This window comes from Gadus macrocephalus, chromosome 10 (assembly GCF_031168955.1).
Source record: "Gadus macrocephalus chromosome 10, ASM3116895v1".
In the NCBI taxonomy this organism is placed as follows: Eukaryota; Metazoa; Chordata; class Actinopteri; order Gadiformes; family Gadidae; genus Gadus; species Gadus macrocephalus.
The window spans coordinates 4,288,697-4,305,161 of NC_082391.1; the positions used below are offsets into that span (position 1 = coordinate 4,288,697).

Sequence of the window (16,465 nt, forward strand, 5' to 3'; positions counted from 1 at the left end):
TCCCATCAAAAGACCCAAGTGCGGCTACAGTAATCAAGTTTCGGACTAGAGAAGTCATGACTAGGTTTGGAATTCCGTCAGAAATAAGCTCAGACGGAGCGTTTATTCAGAGAACACTCAAACATGTGATTCAACATTTGCATGTCAAATAAAGACTAGATTACGCCCCAATCCTCAACCACAAGGTATGGTGGAAAGAGTGAATGGGACGCTCAAGACAAAAAATTAACATTTGTCCAAGCACTAAATTGAATTGATGCACTACCACTGGCACTAATGAGTTATCGCATGAAAACTAACAGAACGACACGTCTAACCCCGCATGAAATGCTTAAGGGTCGACCCATGCATTCACCTAACATTCAAGGGTCCCAAAAGGGACTTCCATTAGAGTAATTAGAAATAGAATTAAGGAAAATATGTTTGAACATCTAACTGTTGTACATAAGTTTGTAATTCCAGCAAGAGAAACACGAAGTTCCAGGGCCAGAGGAGGAGCCAGATGCAGACACGCCCGGAGCTGACCAACCACCCAAGGATGATGCAATCAGATTTTGCACCGGATGGGTCGGTGGCCAGGGTGCTGGCAGGGTTACAGTCCCTCAGATTAGATTTGGCAGAGAGCTCCGGCATTAATGACCCCTTCACAGGATGGATGGAGAGCCCAATGAGCGATGGGCGCTACAGGTGCAGCAGGTGCCATCCAAGCTTACCTGGGGATCGAGTATACACCGGAGAGTTTGGACGCGGGACCGCCAGAGGGGCCCGACCTGATCCGGCTGGAGAACATGGTGGGCTGCCCCATTCCCGTCCCCGCCAACGGCACCACCCCCCTCCCACCTGATGCACCCACGTCGCCCGGACCAGGGATCTGCGTTCCGGTACCAGGGGCTGCGGCCCGTTCCCTTAAGGCTTGAGGGCGCCCCTGGCTGTATTCGCTTCTGTACGCTTCACTGTTTTTAGCCGCTCCCATATCTATGCCCGCGTCTACGCAACCGACGCCGGGAACGCAAATGTTGTTGTTTATATCGCTGTCCCACTAGATGGAGCTCGGGGATACACACGGGCGAGATTCCAGGGGCCTTGATTGCCCGTTTATCAGATGAGGTCCTGAGCGCAGTTGAATAAAAGGGTCTAATGCTCAGGTGGCGCCTTGCGACCACCTGCCCGTGATGACGCTCAGGACTATTCCGTGGTTTCAGTTGTTCCCGTGCCCCGGGCCTACCCTGAATACCCCATGCGTGTGATTGCTTATTGTTACACGACCAGTTAACTCCTCCTCACATCCTTAGTGTGCGGTCATCTAGGGATGGGTTGAGGGGGATTGCCATTCGTTGTTTACCTCATATCTTTCTGATATTATTATTATTATTTAGGGACACGTTTCAGGGTTGCATTTCTTTCCTGTGATTGTTATTGTGTAGTGTTTGTGTGATTGTTGCATTTTTGTTTATATCGTTATTGTTTACTGGTAGTTTTATTGTTGCATTTTGTTGTTGTTATGGTTTGGTGTTGGTTTTGTTGTGTCTCATCTGCTGCCAGTATTGTTGGTATTGTCTGCTCGCGATGTAAGGCCGGGGTGGATGCCACCCCCTAGGTGGGGTGTGTATGCAGTGTGCGAATTATACCACGGTCTCCGGGGGGAAACTTATAATGGTTTATTCGTTTCCCAGTATCATTTCCTTAATTTTGAAGAAAGTTTGGTTCATTTTTGAATTGTAAAATAAATCAAATATTTGGAAGTTGCAGAGTTGCTCAAGGTTAAAGGAGTGCTTCAGACCAACCTTAAATAATCCACGGACCACCAAAGTAACGTTTGACTGATTAATTAAATCAACTCAGAGCAGAACACACAAGCAGCCAGCCTATAGCGGTAGCCTAACCATGAACAATTATAATGCCATTATTATTAATAATACAGCTATAAAACAACACACAAACGTCTCAATGCCTGGAGAGGCTTGAAACAAGCTTGTGTGATTGGGTAGTGGGGCTGCAGACAGCGCCCCCACGCTTCGAGCGGCAATAATGACGAGCATTAGGCTACGTTGTTTTCATGAATCATAAACTCAAAATATAATTTTATTTCACTTATTTTACACCTTTTAGAAAGACATGCCCAAAATAGCATTTATTTGGATATCATATAAATATTTTAGAGCTCCCCCAAAATTTCACAAACCATGTTTCCAGAGGAGCTCATGTCACCACTAGGGGAGCTATAGCTCCCCCTGCTCCCCCTTAATTCGCACACTGTGTGTATGGCATACCCATGTCTGAAGCATGGGTAGCGTTTCTCCCACGTGGTTCCCCATACGCCCGGTCCAGCGAGTTGTTTTAGTCCCATGCTCATGGTTGTTTGTTTTTATGATCATTTTGCCTTCTTTCTGTTATTTCTAATGGTGTTATAATGGTAGTCCCGCGCTGGAGTCCTATCCCTCGTACCCCTAATGAGTAAAAGTCGTCTTGCGACGACTTGAGGGGGATATGTTGGGAAAAATAACCTGCCGAGTACATCACATGTACATTATAAATATAGCTAACTCCTACCCTAGCCTGATGAGCACATCACATGGACACATTATAATATAGTCAACTCTTGCTCTAACCCAACAACACAAACATGATAATATATAGTCAGGTCAAGGCCGGAGCTGAAGGCCCCATCTCCCAGGCAGGCAGATGGTGGACACTCAGACAATGCACCAGTATCATCTCCAGAACGGGAGAGCCACATTAATTTATCACACAGGAGACATTTTGAGAGCTCTTCCCCGTTAGGAGGAACCAAGAGATACCTCTGCCCACACCAGGGGCCTGAGAGCCACATTAAATTATCACACACGAGACATTTCAGGGGGGCACTCCGTTTTAATGTATCACACCGGAGACACTAGGAACTCTCCCCGTTACGAAGCTCTCTCAGGGCCTGGGAGCCAAAACACACAGAACCGCACACACCTCAAAAGCACACACCTCATCGAGAGGAGGATACAGCATAAGACTGCATCACACAGGGACTCTTCACCTTCTTCTGCAGCAGACCTTCCACGGAGGCGAAGCTCTGGACGAACCATCAGCGCTGATTAGGGACTTAGACATATTCGATTTCTCACGCTTTATGACTCTGTATAACCGTTGCCACTTTACTTAATAAATCCAAGGTCCTCGTGCCGATAGACTTTATTACCTCTCCGTCTCATTTCATCTGGTCCAGTAACTAGACAGACCGTTTTTCCCAACACTAACCAGTTTTTTGGTTAGTTTTTTGGTTAGTTTAGTTTTTCTCTTGGAAGGATGCGTTTGTTTCGTTGTTTTTTTAGGGCTGGGCAAGTCAACGCGTTAATTACGCGATTTAGTCAACGGGATTATTCCAAATTGACGCACGGTCTCTTTTGTAGCCTATATTTTTTTCATTTCATTTAGATTTTCCAAGGTCTTGCCCACAGAATGTCAACATATCAGAAATGATTTTAGTTCCACTTACTATACATTAAATTACATTTGCAGGGTCTTAAGTGCCTGTTTACAATTCCCTAATCGGTGGTGTTCCGTAAATTTCATATTCAACCCACACACTGGGTGAGTCAATAAAACTCTTTAGATCACTTGGTCTAGTTTTTGTTCTTATTAAGTAGGCTACATTGGTGTGAATGTTAATGCGTCATTCCATTTGGTAATCTCATAACTTCATTGTGACTTTTGTTCAATAAATACAATGGACGGAAAAACATTTGCTCGTGTTCAATTATTTTATTTATTAGCCGTCGCATCGCCATGCAGTTGCTGTTAAAGTAGAAAAAAAAACATTATTTCAGTAGTCAGTCGAGCTTAACCAAAGAAAATCTAAAAAATAGCCTACCCTCTCGAGGAGCTGGATCTCGATCTTCAATTTCTTTTTCACCAAGACTTTAATATCGTTGTCCAGCTCCAAGTTGCGCTTGTACAGCGCCCTTATAGCGTCTGTTCCAATCTAAAGAAATGATGGGTTAAAATCGTAATTCAGTTACCATGGTCAAAGCCTTGTGGCGCACCTTACAAAAGGAATAACCTAAATAAAAACCTTGTCTGTCCCTCGAGATGGCCTTGAGGAGGTGGAGGTGGAGGTGGATGGCCCATCGAATGCCATTTCCCTCTATAGAATAAATGATCAAAAGGAAGAGTCATGTGAAACAGTTACAGCACTGCTCGGTTGAGTTTCCCCATTCTGATGGCTCTTTAGAAAGTTCAAAGGTGGCCCCACGTTCAACGTACATTAACCTTGGTTAGTCAAGTGCCGTGTTGTCCATTATCCCATAACCGCTATGTCAGTGACTCAATTAGGCCTAGGCATTTTTTAATCTACAAATTCATATTATAGCTGTGAGAATTGTTAAGAAAAATCACCTCCATAGTCGCCCTGGAGTCACAGGCCGACAGAGTCTCCTGCAAGAATCAGGGAAACCATAGGACATTCTTTCCAAAAAAATTTAACATTTAGAAGAATACCTGACACTTTCCTTTGATAGTTATATACCTCTGATTGGAGCTTGATTGTCGGCGGCTCCTCCAAAATAATGTTTGTACCTTCAACTAAAACTGACACGATTAATTTACACTCAATCATTTCACATTTGATTAGCAAGACAATTATTTATGTCCATTGCCAATACATGAATACATACTCCTCACAAACGCCTTGGATGTCGAGGCAGTGGGGTCAGAGGACATCCCCCCATATACCATCATCGGCCGACCTTTGTTGTGGACGAGAGCCAGCTCCTCCGAGGTGGTGAAGGGCGGTGGAGTGGTCTCCCTCCCAGTCGTATTCATTTGTGTTTTATTTTTATTTGCTACAGGCAATCAACATGAGATTAAAGCCTAGGTTGGAGCCTAGGCCATTGCAAATCATAGGCTAGATTCACCTGAAATTATTAAAATGGATGCTCACAATTTACCACATTGAATAATGTTTAGATTTATTTTTGACTTGGCCCCATGTTCCTAGGTGCGTGTTGGCACCACATCTATGGGGGTAAAAGGCATGATGATAGGCCTACATGATTTTTTTTAGGCAATATGCAGAATCTTTTCACGTATGAATTAACACGGTCGACTATTTTTTGCCAGCACGCAACCCTAGCCTTATTATGGGCAACCCTGTTCCCCTTGGCTGTAATTTGTATTTTGAATTTCTCGTATGAATTCATAATGATACACTGCTCGTCTTGAGTGAAATACACCGCTCTCGCTTGATTCATTTTGCATAAGGGTGAGACAAATGACGCGATAAACGCCCCTTTTATGTGAACGCGCATTGAACCTAAATATAACAAATCATATAACAAATCAAATTAATTGGAAGCCTGTACAAAAGTTCACTCCGTCCATCCATCCATCCATCAAAATGCTACTCACATGGTTGACGCTAAACCAGCCACAGCAGGGACACGAGCCATACTAAGGTACAATGGCCACACCTGCCTTAAATAAGGCCTTAATTAGGGGACTGGACCAATCTGGGGCTGCATTCAAGAGCACTACGCTTGACTAGGGTTTCTAGCCTGCTACACATGTCTTGATCCTACTCATGAGCAGGAAAGCAATTAATCATACCATTTATGTTGACGAATTAAAGAAAATGTATTTCGTGAAATACCTGTGTGCGTGTTTCAGAATGATTCAGACTACTCGCGAGGGCAACTAAATATCATCCCGCGGGCCTCAATTGGCCCCCGGGCCGCGAGATTGAGACCCCTGATCTACAAGATGTCATTAACAACACTATTTATTAATTATTCACAGGTCTGTCACACTGACTGACAAACGATCTGCTGCAGTCCAGACGTGGAGTAGTGGTTGACAGCCCAGGCTCATCTCAGAGCCTCAGGCTGCAATTCCTCTCAGACACCGTTTGACACCAAGCCATGTACATGTTTGCAAACAGGATTGAACCTTGTTTAAAAAATTGATTTTAAAGCAGGGCGAGTTGAAGAAAGATCATTGGTGATGATGTTCGGGGAGCCTTGGATTGCCTCAACAGATGCTGTGTGGTTAAACACACAACTACAAACAGAGACGTGATGCAACAGAGATCGACACACCAACATTTATTCTCTCTACATTTATTTTAATTTTTAACAAATGTCTGCCAATACACGTGTAGACAGGGATGTTGGCTAAGAGCACATAGTGATGGCTCTGTTCCAACCAATCTTGTTCCTCCTAGCTCCGCCCTGTGATTGGTCAGTCGGTAGGCCCCATGGACCTATAAGGAACGGCCTAGTGAGCGTCTCGTCCCGTGACCGTCCTTACATCTCCATCATCTTTGGTCGCGTGCACGGTAGGTTAATGAACTTTTTTTTAAAATATTTCGGGACATATTGTAAACTCATGTTAATCACTTACGTAGGATTATTTTTAAAATAACGGATTTGAGCGTAAACTAGTTATTTGGCGATCAGTTGGCCGTTTCACTTTCACTTTGACGCCGCTTTTCTTAAACAGGAGTCTCGCTCCTGTGGTTTCAGGTCGCATTATTCAGCTCTACTGTCACCTTTAGTAACAAATCAACTATGGATGAGTTCCTTCTCCGTCATGTAGGCCTACCTGGCCGTATATTAATGTTTAAGTGTAACTAACTCCATACATAGAATAATAACCATGTCAGAGAACCGTGGCGATGCAGAGGAGCGAGGAGACAGCGTGGACGCCAAATTCTGGTCTCACAGGTAATACCCTATTGGACCCTATTGAAGATACAGAGATAGTGCTTAATCCTCGCAGATAACTAATAACTGGACCCTAATGACGATCGATTTATCACTAGTCGGTTATCGGCATTGCAGAGGAAATTCCTTTGCGAAGTCATGGTGCATGTTTATCACAGTGAGTAACGTAAGATAGAAACAGTACACAAGTACCCAAGCACACAGGACGTAACCCCAACAGAATAAACTACAGACAAATAATATATTCTGCTACTCCCAGTAGAAAAAAAATGTAGAGGAGAGAATGAATTTTGGTGTGTTGATCTCTGTTGTACCACGTCCTCGTTTGTAGTTGTGTGTTTAACCACACGGCATCTGTGTGTTGAGGCAATCCAAGGCTCCCAACCCCCCTGACAAGGCGGGGCGAGAGGGAAAAGCTGGAGCTGGTTCCGCGGACGCCGACCGCTACAGAATGGACTACCCAAGCATCGGAACCTGTGTGATCATCAACAACAAGAACTTCCATACGAGCCCGGGTAAAGCCCCCATTATGACTCCTCATACACAGACATCCCAAGGCGTCCTTCCAAGACCAGGTGCGATCCAGCGTTCACACCTGGCCTCTGAAGGACATTACTCTACTTTACTCATATTAGGCCTACTCTATTGAAGATATAGCCTAATAGGCTAGTATTATAGTATATTTTAGTTCAAATATTATGTTTTTTTCCAGGTTTGCTGTTAAATCTTATCAGAAAAAACGAATAATAAAGCAAAACCGAATTTATTAAGTGCTGAACAATGGTTTTGTATAACAAATAAGCACATGTTTCTCAGCAAAACTGAAATATTGACGCATGTGGAATAGGGTAAGAGATTATCGGTTACTGAAACAACAGTAACTGTCATTTAAAGCAGAGATCTGTACTGATTTAGTCTTTTTGTGGTGGGTTTGTCTTTGCGTTATTAACACACATTTGAAATGTGTTACCTGCAACAACGTGTGATTGTGTGTGTGTGTGTGTGATTGTGTGTGATTGTGTGTGTGTGTGATTGTGTGTGTGATTGTGTGTGTGTGTGTGTGTGTGTGTGTGTGTGTGTGTGTGTGTGTGTGTGTGTGTGTGTGTGTGTGTGTGTGTGTGTGTGTGTGTGTGTGTGTGTGTGTGTGTGTGTGTGTGTGTGTGTGTGTGTGTGTGTGCCCATTCAGCCAAGGAAACCCGTGAGGGGACCAACTTGGATGCGGAGGCTGTGGAGAGGACCTTCCGCGGTCTGGGATACAAGATAAGAAGAGAAGACGACCGGACCGTGGGAGAGATGGAGGAGCTGCTCCACACTGGTACAGGACGACATTATGCAGCGTTTAAACTGACCCAAAGCGCTGAGTTGTAAGAGTAATGCCGCTTTTCAAAGCCAGGTCGCTAAACGGGTCTGCACATCCCTGAGGTGCTGACCCTCCTGCACGGATGGAGAACAAGCATAAGTTAGCGTGAAGAAAATTGGTTTATTCCCCCCCCCCCCCCCCCCCTAGTGTCCAAGGAGGACCACAGTGGCTCCGCCTCCTTCGTGTGCGTGCTGCTGAGCCACGGCGATGAAGGGAACTTCTACGGGACGGACGGCTTCACCGAGCTCAAGAAGCTGACCGGAATGTTCCGCGGCGACTGCTGCAAGACTCTGGTGGCCAAGCCCAAACTCTTCTTCATACAGGTGGGCTTTGAAGGACAGCATTATAACGTGTGGCTTACTGCTGATGAGTGGGTTTATTTAGCGCACTGAGGGGCATGTTTTTCTTTCCTTTGTATGGTAACGGCCTGAAAAGCTAGTGTGGAGGGGGAATACGTGTCCCAGCCCTATTTATACAGTATATTAAACAGCAAGCTAAAACAGTGCATCCTATTGATCATTCAACAGTACCGTTCCAAGACCAAGCTATGGGACTCTAAACTAGTCCCGCCTTATCTACACCTTATCCGAAGATTATAACTAGGTGCCCTTTAAGTGGTTTGTCTGTATTAGCTTGTTATTTGTCATGTTAAATGTAATGTCTTGTTTGTGTTCTAGTATGTATAGTATGCGATTTGTGTTGTAGTATGTTACCTTTGTCCTGTTATTTATGTATTATTAAACTTGTTGCCTTGAGTCTTTGCCAAGACTCCCTTGGAGAAGAATAACTTTAACTCAGTGGGACTTTTCCTGGTTAAATAAAGGTTAAATAAAATAAATTAATGAATACAAAACTCTGCTAGGCATGTCATGTCACCTGTTTGGACGATGGCATTCAGATGGACAGCTCCTGCGACGAATCATGGGATAGGATTCCCGTGGAGGCGGACTTCTTGTACGCCCACTCTACAGCTCCAGGTAATCAGTAATCTCTGCTGTCTGAATCATGAGGCGATCAAATGCCAATCGTGGTCCTTTGGTCACAAATAACATACTGTATGTCCTACATTATGATCCTAACAATCTATTCATTATTTAATCATTACTGCCCATTTAATTGTAGTTATTGTGTAAAGACTTTTCCATACCAAATAGTTGTTAGCTCTGATATACGTGTGTTCAAACAAATACCTTTGCATCAGACAATTAAATGAAATCTATAACTATTATAGTTCAGTTCAGAGGCGTCGCTAGCAATTGAAAATATTCGGGTCTGTAGCCCAGAAGTCCTTTTAAGAGGGTTGTTCGGGGCTTTGTCCCCCGAGAAAATTGGAAAATCGGGCTGATGAACATTAAATTGTAACGTAGTTTGAGAGGTAAAGGGATGACCCATCGTGACGTCTCTCCGGACGGCGCTGCAAGGAACTTTTTCTAAACACAATATTGTTATCCTGCAGTGATAAGTTTGTGTGTGTGTGTGTGTGTGTGTGTGTGTGTGTGTGTGTGTGTGTGTGTGTGTGTGTGTGTGTGTGTGTGTGTGTGTGTGTGTGTGTGTGTGTGTGTGTGTGTGTGTGCGTGTGTGCATGCGTTATTTGATAGCCTGGTAATGGTTATACATTTACGGTAATATTCATACTGGTTTAAATAATACATTTGATAGTATTTCCCATCTTTGCTGAGCAAGAGTATTTTCATCATAATTATGTTTAGGGGCTGTGTAGGGCTATTTCCAAAAGATCCGGGGCTATAGCCACGAAGGCCCAGGTCTAGCAACGCGTCTGGTTCTGTGCCTTCTAGGTCGAAGCTTGCCTCATTGTTCTCTGCAGATCTAATTTAATCTACCTTTATCGAGTAGCAACATAATTGTGTCTGTATCTGATTATTATTATTATGATTATTATAATGATCTAGCCTGGGAACAATACATCTGCGAGTTCATTTTTATTTGCTATAGCATATGCGTCTGCCTTTGGCTGAAGTGTAGTTAGTGTCAGTGTATTAATCTCCCACCAGGCAACTTATCTTGGAACGAGGGCAAAGGCTCCTGGTTCATACGGGCGCTGTGCGAGATGCTGAAGGAACACAGCTATCAGCTGGAGCTGATGAAGATCATGACGCGGGTCAACCACAAGGTGGCGCTGGATTTGGCGTCGTCCCCCCACGATCATGAGACCAATGAGAAGGATCAGATGCCATCCATCACCACCATGTTGACCAAGGAGTTCTATTTCCATTGATAGTTGCCAACTGATGGAGTCCGTTTTGGAACCGTTAAAGTGATCGTATGGATTCAACTACTGGTGCTGAGGAAATTATTGGCTGTTTTTTTGTTTCTTCGGGTCTGTCCTGTCTGTGCTTGTGGTGGATGGGAGAAGCATTTGTTGCTGTCTTTGCAATATATTTGATTGGAACTGGGGATCCTGTGCATGCTTTGATATACTTTTCGTCTATGCCACAAGGTGCTCTGGAGATGAACAGCTGTAGCCACATTTTAATCACTTATTTTACATAGAATTCCTACATTATTTCAGAATTTATTGAATTCTTCTACAGGAAAATGTGTATATTACTTTCACTCCACAGTGAATGCAAGTCTTTTAAATATTAAACATGATTATGCTTGAGTAATATCGGTTTGTTGTTGCTGTATTAGGCGATATTTTTTAATTGCACTTTCAAGCAAAATGTACATGTCAATTTGTTTATGAGAATACTAAATAAGAAGTAAACCAGAATGATGCAGGACTCATCAGTCATTTCTCAAATAACGAGACCCCTAACCTTTTAGGATTTTCAACTAAAGTCCAGTTTGACGCCAGTCCACATACACGTTCGCAAACCAGCTTGAATCTTGCAGCCCGGGGCCTGTAGTCCAGTCTGGAGCTGAGCCTAGAGGACTTGCTTTTCAGGCAGGGAGATGAAATGCCCGATCCCTCCAGCTGATGTGGGCGTCCTCCAGAACACTGGTGTTGGTGCGTCTGATTGTCCTAGAAATGAACTGCTTTGGCCTCCATTATGGAGGACTCCTGAACGTAGGATCTGTTGCAGGATGAATTGGGGAAGCCTTCGTCATCTCTGGAAAGAGACCGATGGACTACCTATTACCTATTATTTGAATGCATATGGATTTAATAAACCAAAAATAGATTTCTTTCCTAAAATCTTTGAAGGCACACTTGCAAACAGTTGTCACTTTGAACACAATTGCCTTAAAACCTTCAAGACTACTAGAATATTTTGGTGTCTTCATGTTGATTGAGGTCACAATGCCAACAGAATTATTTTAACCAAATATAAAAGTGAAAGGATTTCAGACAAACACAGATTAACAAAGGAAAATGTAATAGATTATAAATTCAGATAGTATCCAGTGAAACAATATTTGTATTCCAAAAGTGTGAACGTAGAAGAGATACAGCGGTCCTCCCAGAATGTCCGCAGTCACTCTCAGCCCCAGTCTGAGTGGAAACAGGTCACTCTTTTCCATGTAGAGGGAGCTTTGCATGCTCAGCTGAAACTTGGTTTCTGAGAGGGTTTAAAGCCCTCTGAGTTCAGCACTGCAGGACTCTGAGCTGTCACTCAACACCCCTGAAACCGTGGAAAGCATGACCTATCACCACAGCCTCCTTTTCTGGACAGTGGTCTGTGGATCCTTAACAGGTTGGTTCATTCCATTCAATCAAAATGTGGACCACCCTTCTTTGTTTGCTTGTGTTTAGCGTGAAGTTGCAGCAGTTTATCCATTTATATATTACAGTTGATTGATATTGGTGGCTCCGTCACCATTGTCAATCAAAACATAATACAATTATAATTTCCCTTACGAAATAAAATTAATTACACATGAGGTAAGTTTTTTCCAAGCTTACTTGATTTGAAATCCACCCATATTATGATCTGCGTAAAAAAAACATAGAGGCCAGAATAGGCCATGACTCTTGACATTTCACCGTTTTCTGCCGTGTTTGGTTATAATTGAGAAATTCAACAGGGTTTTCAAAAAGTTAGCATTTGTAGATTCTTCGAAAGTTTAATCTTCTGTGGTATTGTTATTTCGGGCTTTGTATGACTCAGAGAGTGGTAAATGTTCAACAGGTGGTTTATTCAGAGACACAAGGTAAACGAGCGGGCACTCTGGAAGGGGTTAATGAAGCATCTCTGGAACACAAGTAAGAATTCTGTTTATATCGGAAATGGGCAGAATGTTAAATAAGCCATGCCTACAGGTTCTAATTTACCTAGGTACACCTTCGGTCTTTCTTGGTCTGGGCAGAATGGCCAGAAGCCAGGCTTGTAGGGCCCGACTTATCTCAAACACGTTCAATGTTATGTGCTGATGTAATGACCACTCTGTGTAGAAGAAGAAGCTATTGGGGACTGGTGTTAGCTTGAATATCATGTGGTCTTACTAAAGCATCGAATAAATCAATTTAAATCACTTTCAACACAGCAGAGCTATTTAGAGATGTATTTGTTTCTTTCTAAATACCTCTGCAGTCTGCAATACAGGATTCATAACCATCTGTTTCTTCATAGCTCCGCCCCTTTTCCGTCACTGCTCAGTGATTGGCTGGCCGCTGACAGGGAGCGCTTCCTCGTCTCGGTCTTTACATTTCACCACTCACCTTCGGTCGTGTCTGAACGGTAAGTTAAACGAAGTAGTGTACATTTAGTACCTGGTATATTAATCATTTGCGGATAATTGTTTCTATATTGTATATTGTCTTTATGTCGTAGCATATAGGTATGTGTATCAATGATAATCGATAACAGTCAACACCCCACCCACCTTAGTTTCTTTATTAGTTTGTTTAAGCGCCAAGTTGTTCCCTAAAAGTGATCTTGATTGGTCTCTGCTTTCCTGATGACGATAACTTTGTGACAATAAAAGCATCAGCGTGTAAACCTCAAACACCTCGTACTGAAATAACTGTACACGTCTTCATTGGAGAGGACAGTACTTTTGGTTTCACCTTAACGCATCACTACTTAAGAATCGTACAAAGCCAGCTTCCTCTCGCATTATTCACTGGCTTTAATGTCAATTGAGACGGGAACAAATCACTTTTCATGAGTTCCTGTAACGTGAAGCCCCTCTTATTGTTCATTGGCGTTTCACTATATGGGGCCAGTACACTTCAGAAAGAGCCCTTCAGTCTACCAACACACCAGATCACACGTTAGCTGATACCTTATGATGGCTTACTATGCACCTGGTACTAGGTACAGTAGGCAGTGGTGTTTGCAAGGCAATAGCCCATTTATAATCTCTTGATTGTTTTTGGTCATGTATAGAATAACCATGTCAGAGAACCGTGGCGATGCAGAGGAGCAAGGAGACAGTGTGGACGCCAACATCTGGTCTCACAGGTAACTAACTACTGGACCCTACTGAGGATAGATAGATAGTCCTATATCCTCACAGGCAACTAACTACTGGACCCTACTGACGATAGATAGATAATCCTATATCCTCACAGGCAACTAACTACTGGACCCTACTGACGATAGATATATGTAAGGGCTAATCACGAGAGGCAGGGCAATAAATAGTTTTATATGTCAGCAGCAAGTAGAACTGACAAGTCAGCGGGCAACCTGCCGGGTTAATGCCCTCCTCCCAGCCAATCAGAATCAAGCATTCTTAAATGAAGTAGAATAAAGTATTTTAACCTCATCAGAGAGAATATTCCTTTGCACAACATTGGGGCGAACGTTTAATCAGAGTAAGAAGACAGAGACGATAAAATAGGTGAAACCACATCAGACACTCTATAGGTATGTGTTTAACCCAACGTTAACTCTGTGTTAAGGCGAGGTGGCTCCGAGGTTCCTGATGGGACTGAGAAGGCGGGGCGAGGGGGAAAAGCTGGAGCCGCGTCGGCGGACCCCTACCGCTACAGAATGGACTACCCCAGCATAGGAACCTGCGTGATCATCAACAACAAGAACTTCCATAAGAGCACGGGTAGAGCCCCCGATGACACATCATGACTCCTCATACACAGACACGCTAGACCACACCTGGCCTCTGCCCGACGTTTTGGGAGATCAGATCACAGCTATGCATATTGCAAACCGGTGCTTCCCGGGTAACCCTCCTATTATGTTCAAATAAGCGTCCAACTTTGATGTTTGGGGTCAATTTGACCCGAGCAATGTTAACATGCAGAAAAAGATTGAAAACTGAAAGTCTTAACAGCTACTTTAGGCCATTCTACTGACCATATTTATAGCCCAGTAAATAATACATGACTGCCCCCAACCTCCCCTATACATCAAGTATTGATTGTATAGGGCTATTGCGAAATATCCAAATCACTGTACGATCTCATTCATTGACCTAAAATGAAAAACCAATTATGTTTTGGTGTTTGCAGGGCTTTATGTTGATATTCAACTATTGTAATGTATTTTACATAGTAAAATATAATATAGTTCAAATGCAGATTGTCTTGTTTATGACTGCAAGCATAGGCCTGGAAACATTTTGTTGACATTGGCTGCAGTCAGTCTACCCTGTCTTGTAACTGGGGAACAGCAGCTTTCCATTTATGGATGTTCTTGGTCAGTTCTTGGTGGTTGAGATATGACATGGGGGTGTAATTGTGTTTGAGAAACCACAGGAGGGTCAGAATGTCCAATCGCACTGGCTCATTCTCATCAGGAGGATGCCGCATAATCAGGGACCTCCTCAACATTATCCTCTGTCTCAGACACAAGTCCTCATCCATATCACTTTGAAAGACCCTGAAAGATCTGTGACAGAACCTCAGTGGCAGCAAATTTTTTCCTGTCTGGTGATCGTTTTCAAAATATTTAGTTGAGGCACAAATGCAAAGAGAAATGTTGTTTTAATAATAAAAGTTCTTGTGGGAACTTTGTTTGCCCCATCCCACATACTGCAAGAATGATCAGAGTTACTGCGGTTCTATGTTGAACCCCTATGCTGCGAGAACTTTCAGAGTTGTTATGAGAACTGTCAGTGAGTTCTCGCAGCCAATATGTCCTCCCTCTCCCATTGCTGAATGATAAGAGCTCTCGTGGGAACGGTTTTCTCCACACACACACACACACACACACACACACACACACACACACACACACACACACACGGATGGACACGCACACACAGACACATAGACACAGACACACACACACACACACACACACACACACACACGTTTTATGTTTTTTTTGTTAATTTCTTGTTTGCCATGTTTATCCCATGAAGTTAGGAAAAGTCACAAATAACCTAGCTGTAAAAGTATGTTAACCATGTTTTTAGAGGCTGTAAACAATGAATCGGGACAAATTGACCCCTAACATAATAAGAAGGCCATCTAGGAGCACAACGTCTATATTGGGAGGCTTCCTCCGGGGCGCATATGTCCTTTATTGAAGGACCCCTTGGTCCCTTACTCCTATATTGCGGTGGGATCTGCCTGTGTTGTTACAGTGTGTGTGTGTGTGTGTGTGTGTGTGTGTGTGTGTGTGTGTGTGTGTGTGTGTGTGTGTGTGTGTGTGTGTGTGTGTGTGTGTGTGTGTGTGTGTGTGTGTGTGTGTGTGTGTGTGTGTGTGTGCGCCCACCCACCCCTCCAGGCATGAACATTCGTAATGGGACCGACCTAGACGCAGGGGGTGCGATGAAGACCTTCTCCGATCTGGGCTACAAGATGAAGATGGCCAATGACCTTACGGTGGCAGAGTTGGAGAAGCTGCTCCTCACCGGTACAGGACTCACCATGTAGAGCTCAAACTGAACCAAAGCATTGTAAACTGAACCAAACCATTACGCGGCCAAAACGCATGATAGTGGAGGTCTCCACTTGGGGCAGGCCACAATAATATCAGATCCGGTAATCGTGCAAAAGCACGTGTATTGCGTGCTCATGTAAATAAACAACAATGAGACGCTGGTAGAGGAAGAACTGTATACTACTGTTAAGACGGCGGCAGAAAAATTAATTGAAAGAGGGTATCAAACAGGTTATGATAATACTGTAGGCATGGCTTCAGATGTTAATCTTGTAGGTGGAAACTTCCGACCCGTTACTGTACATGTCTTCATAGGTAATATAGCCTGTATAGGCTAACAAGAAAAGGGTTTAGCTAACAAAGGGGAGTTTGCTTTGCTTGAACCACTTGGCCGCTTTCAGATGCTCCTGACAACATAACACCTGTTGCTAGTTTTTAAGTTCCATCTTACTTGAAACCCCAGTTTTCCCTACATAAAACATACATTTGAAATTCAATCCGATTTTCTATTCGAATATGATTACTGAAGCTAACCCAATCGGTGCCACACAGGGCAATCAGTGTTGTACTTTGAACCAGAGCAGTTAGACCCTTTCCCCTTCTTATCAGAGTGTAGAAGCAGACAGAGATTCGCCTGT

General features: G+C 43.5%; 2 protein-coding genes across 6 annotated transcripts in view; both read left to right on the forward strand.

Annotated features, from left to right (window-relative positions):
* The window catches only part of LOC132465474 (caspase-3-like), a 35,486-nt gene that overhangs the window by 16,412 nt on the left and 2,609 nt on the right, over positions 1–16,465 (forward strand). For 3 of the 5 annotated variants that reach the window (XM_060062120.1, XM_060062125.1, XM_060062124.1), the window contains exons 3-4: positions 13,883–14,037; positions 15,672–15,800. In XM_060062120.1, the coding sequence (XP_059918103.1) occupies positions 13,883–14,037; positions 15,672–15,800 (284 nt within the window). Of the gene's footprint in view, positions 1–12,624; positions 12,814–13,364; positions 13,440–13,882; positions 14,038–15,671; positions 15,801–16,465 lie in introns of those variants that run through there. The other 2 variants (XM_060062122.1, XM_060062123.1) reach the window with 2 other exon arrangements.
* On the forward strand, positions 6,201–11,219 carry LOC132465478 (caspase-3-like). Its single transcript, XM_060062129.1, has 7 exons — positions 6,201–6,322; positions 6,633–6,710; positions 7,077–7,225; positions 7,897–8,025; positions 8,218–8,393; positions 8,933–9,047; positions 10,083–11,219. Exons 2-7 carry the CDS (start codon positions 6,643–6,645, stop codon positions 10,304–10,306), a joined length of 861 nt encoding a protein of 286 aa, XP_059918112.1. The 5' UTR covers positions 6,201–6,322; positions 6,633–6,642; the 3' UTR covers positions 10,307–11,219.

Excerpts from the sequence above, each read along its gene's own strand:
- LOC132465478 (XM_060062129.1), top strand. The coding sequence starts at position 6,643 with ATGTCAGAGAACCGTGGCGATGCAGAGGAGCGAGGAGACAGCGTGGAC. Across the intron at positions 8,394-8,932 it reads CCAAACTCTTCTTCATACAG|GCATGTCATGTCACCTGTTT; the intron begins GTGGGCTTTGAA and ends AAACTCTGCTAG. Across the intron at positions 9,048-10,082 it reads CGCCCACTCTACAGCTCCAG|GCAACTTATCTTGGAACGAG; the intron begins GTAATCAGTAAT and ends ATCTCCCACCAG.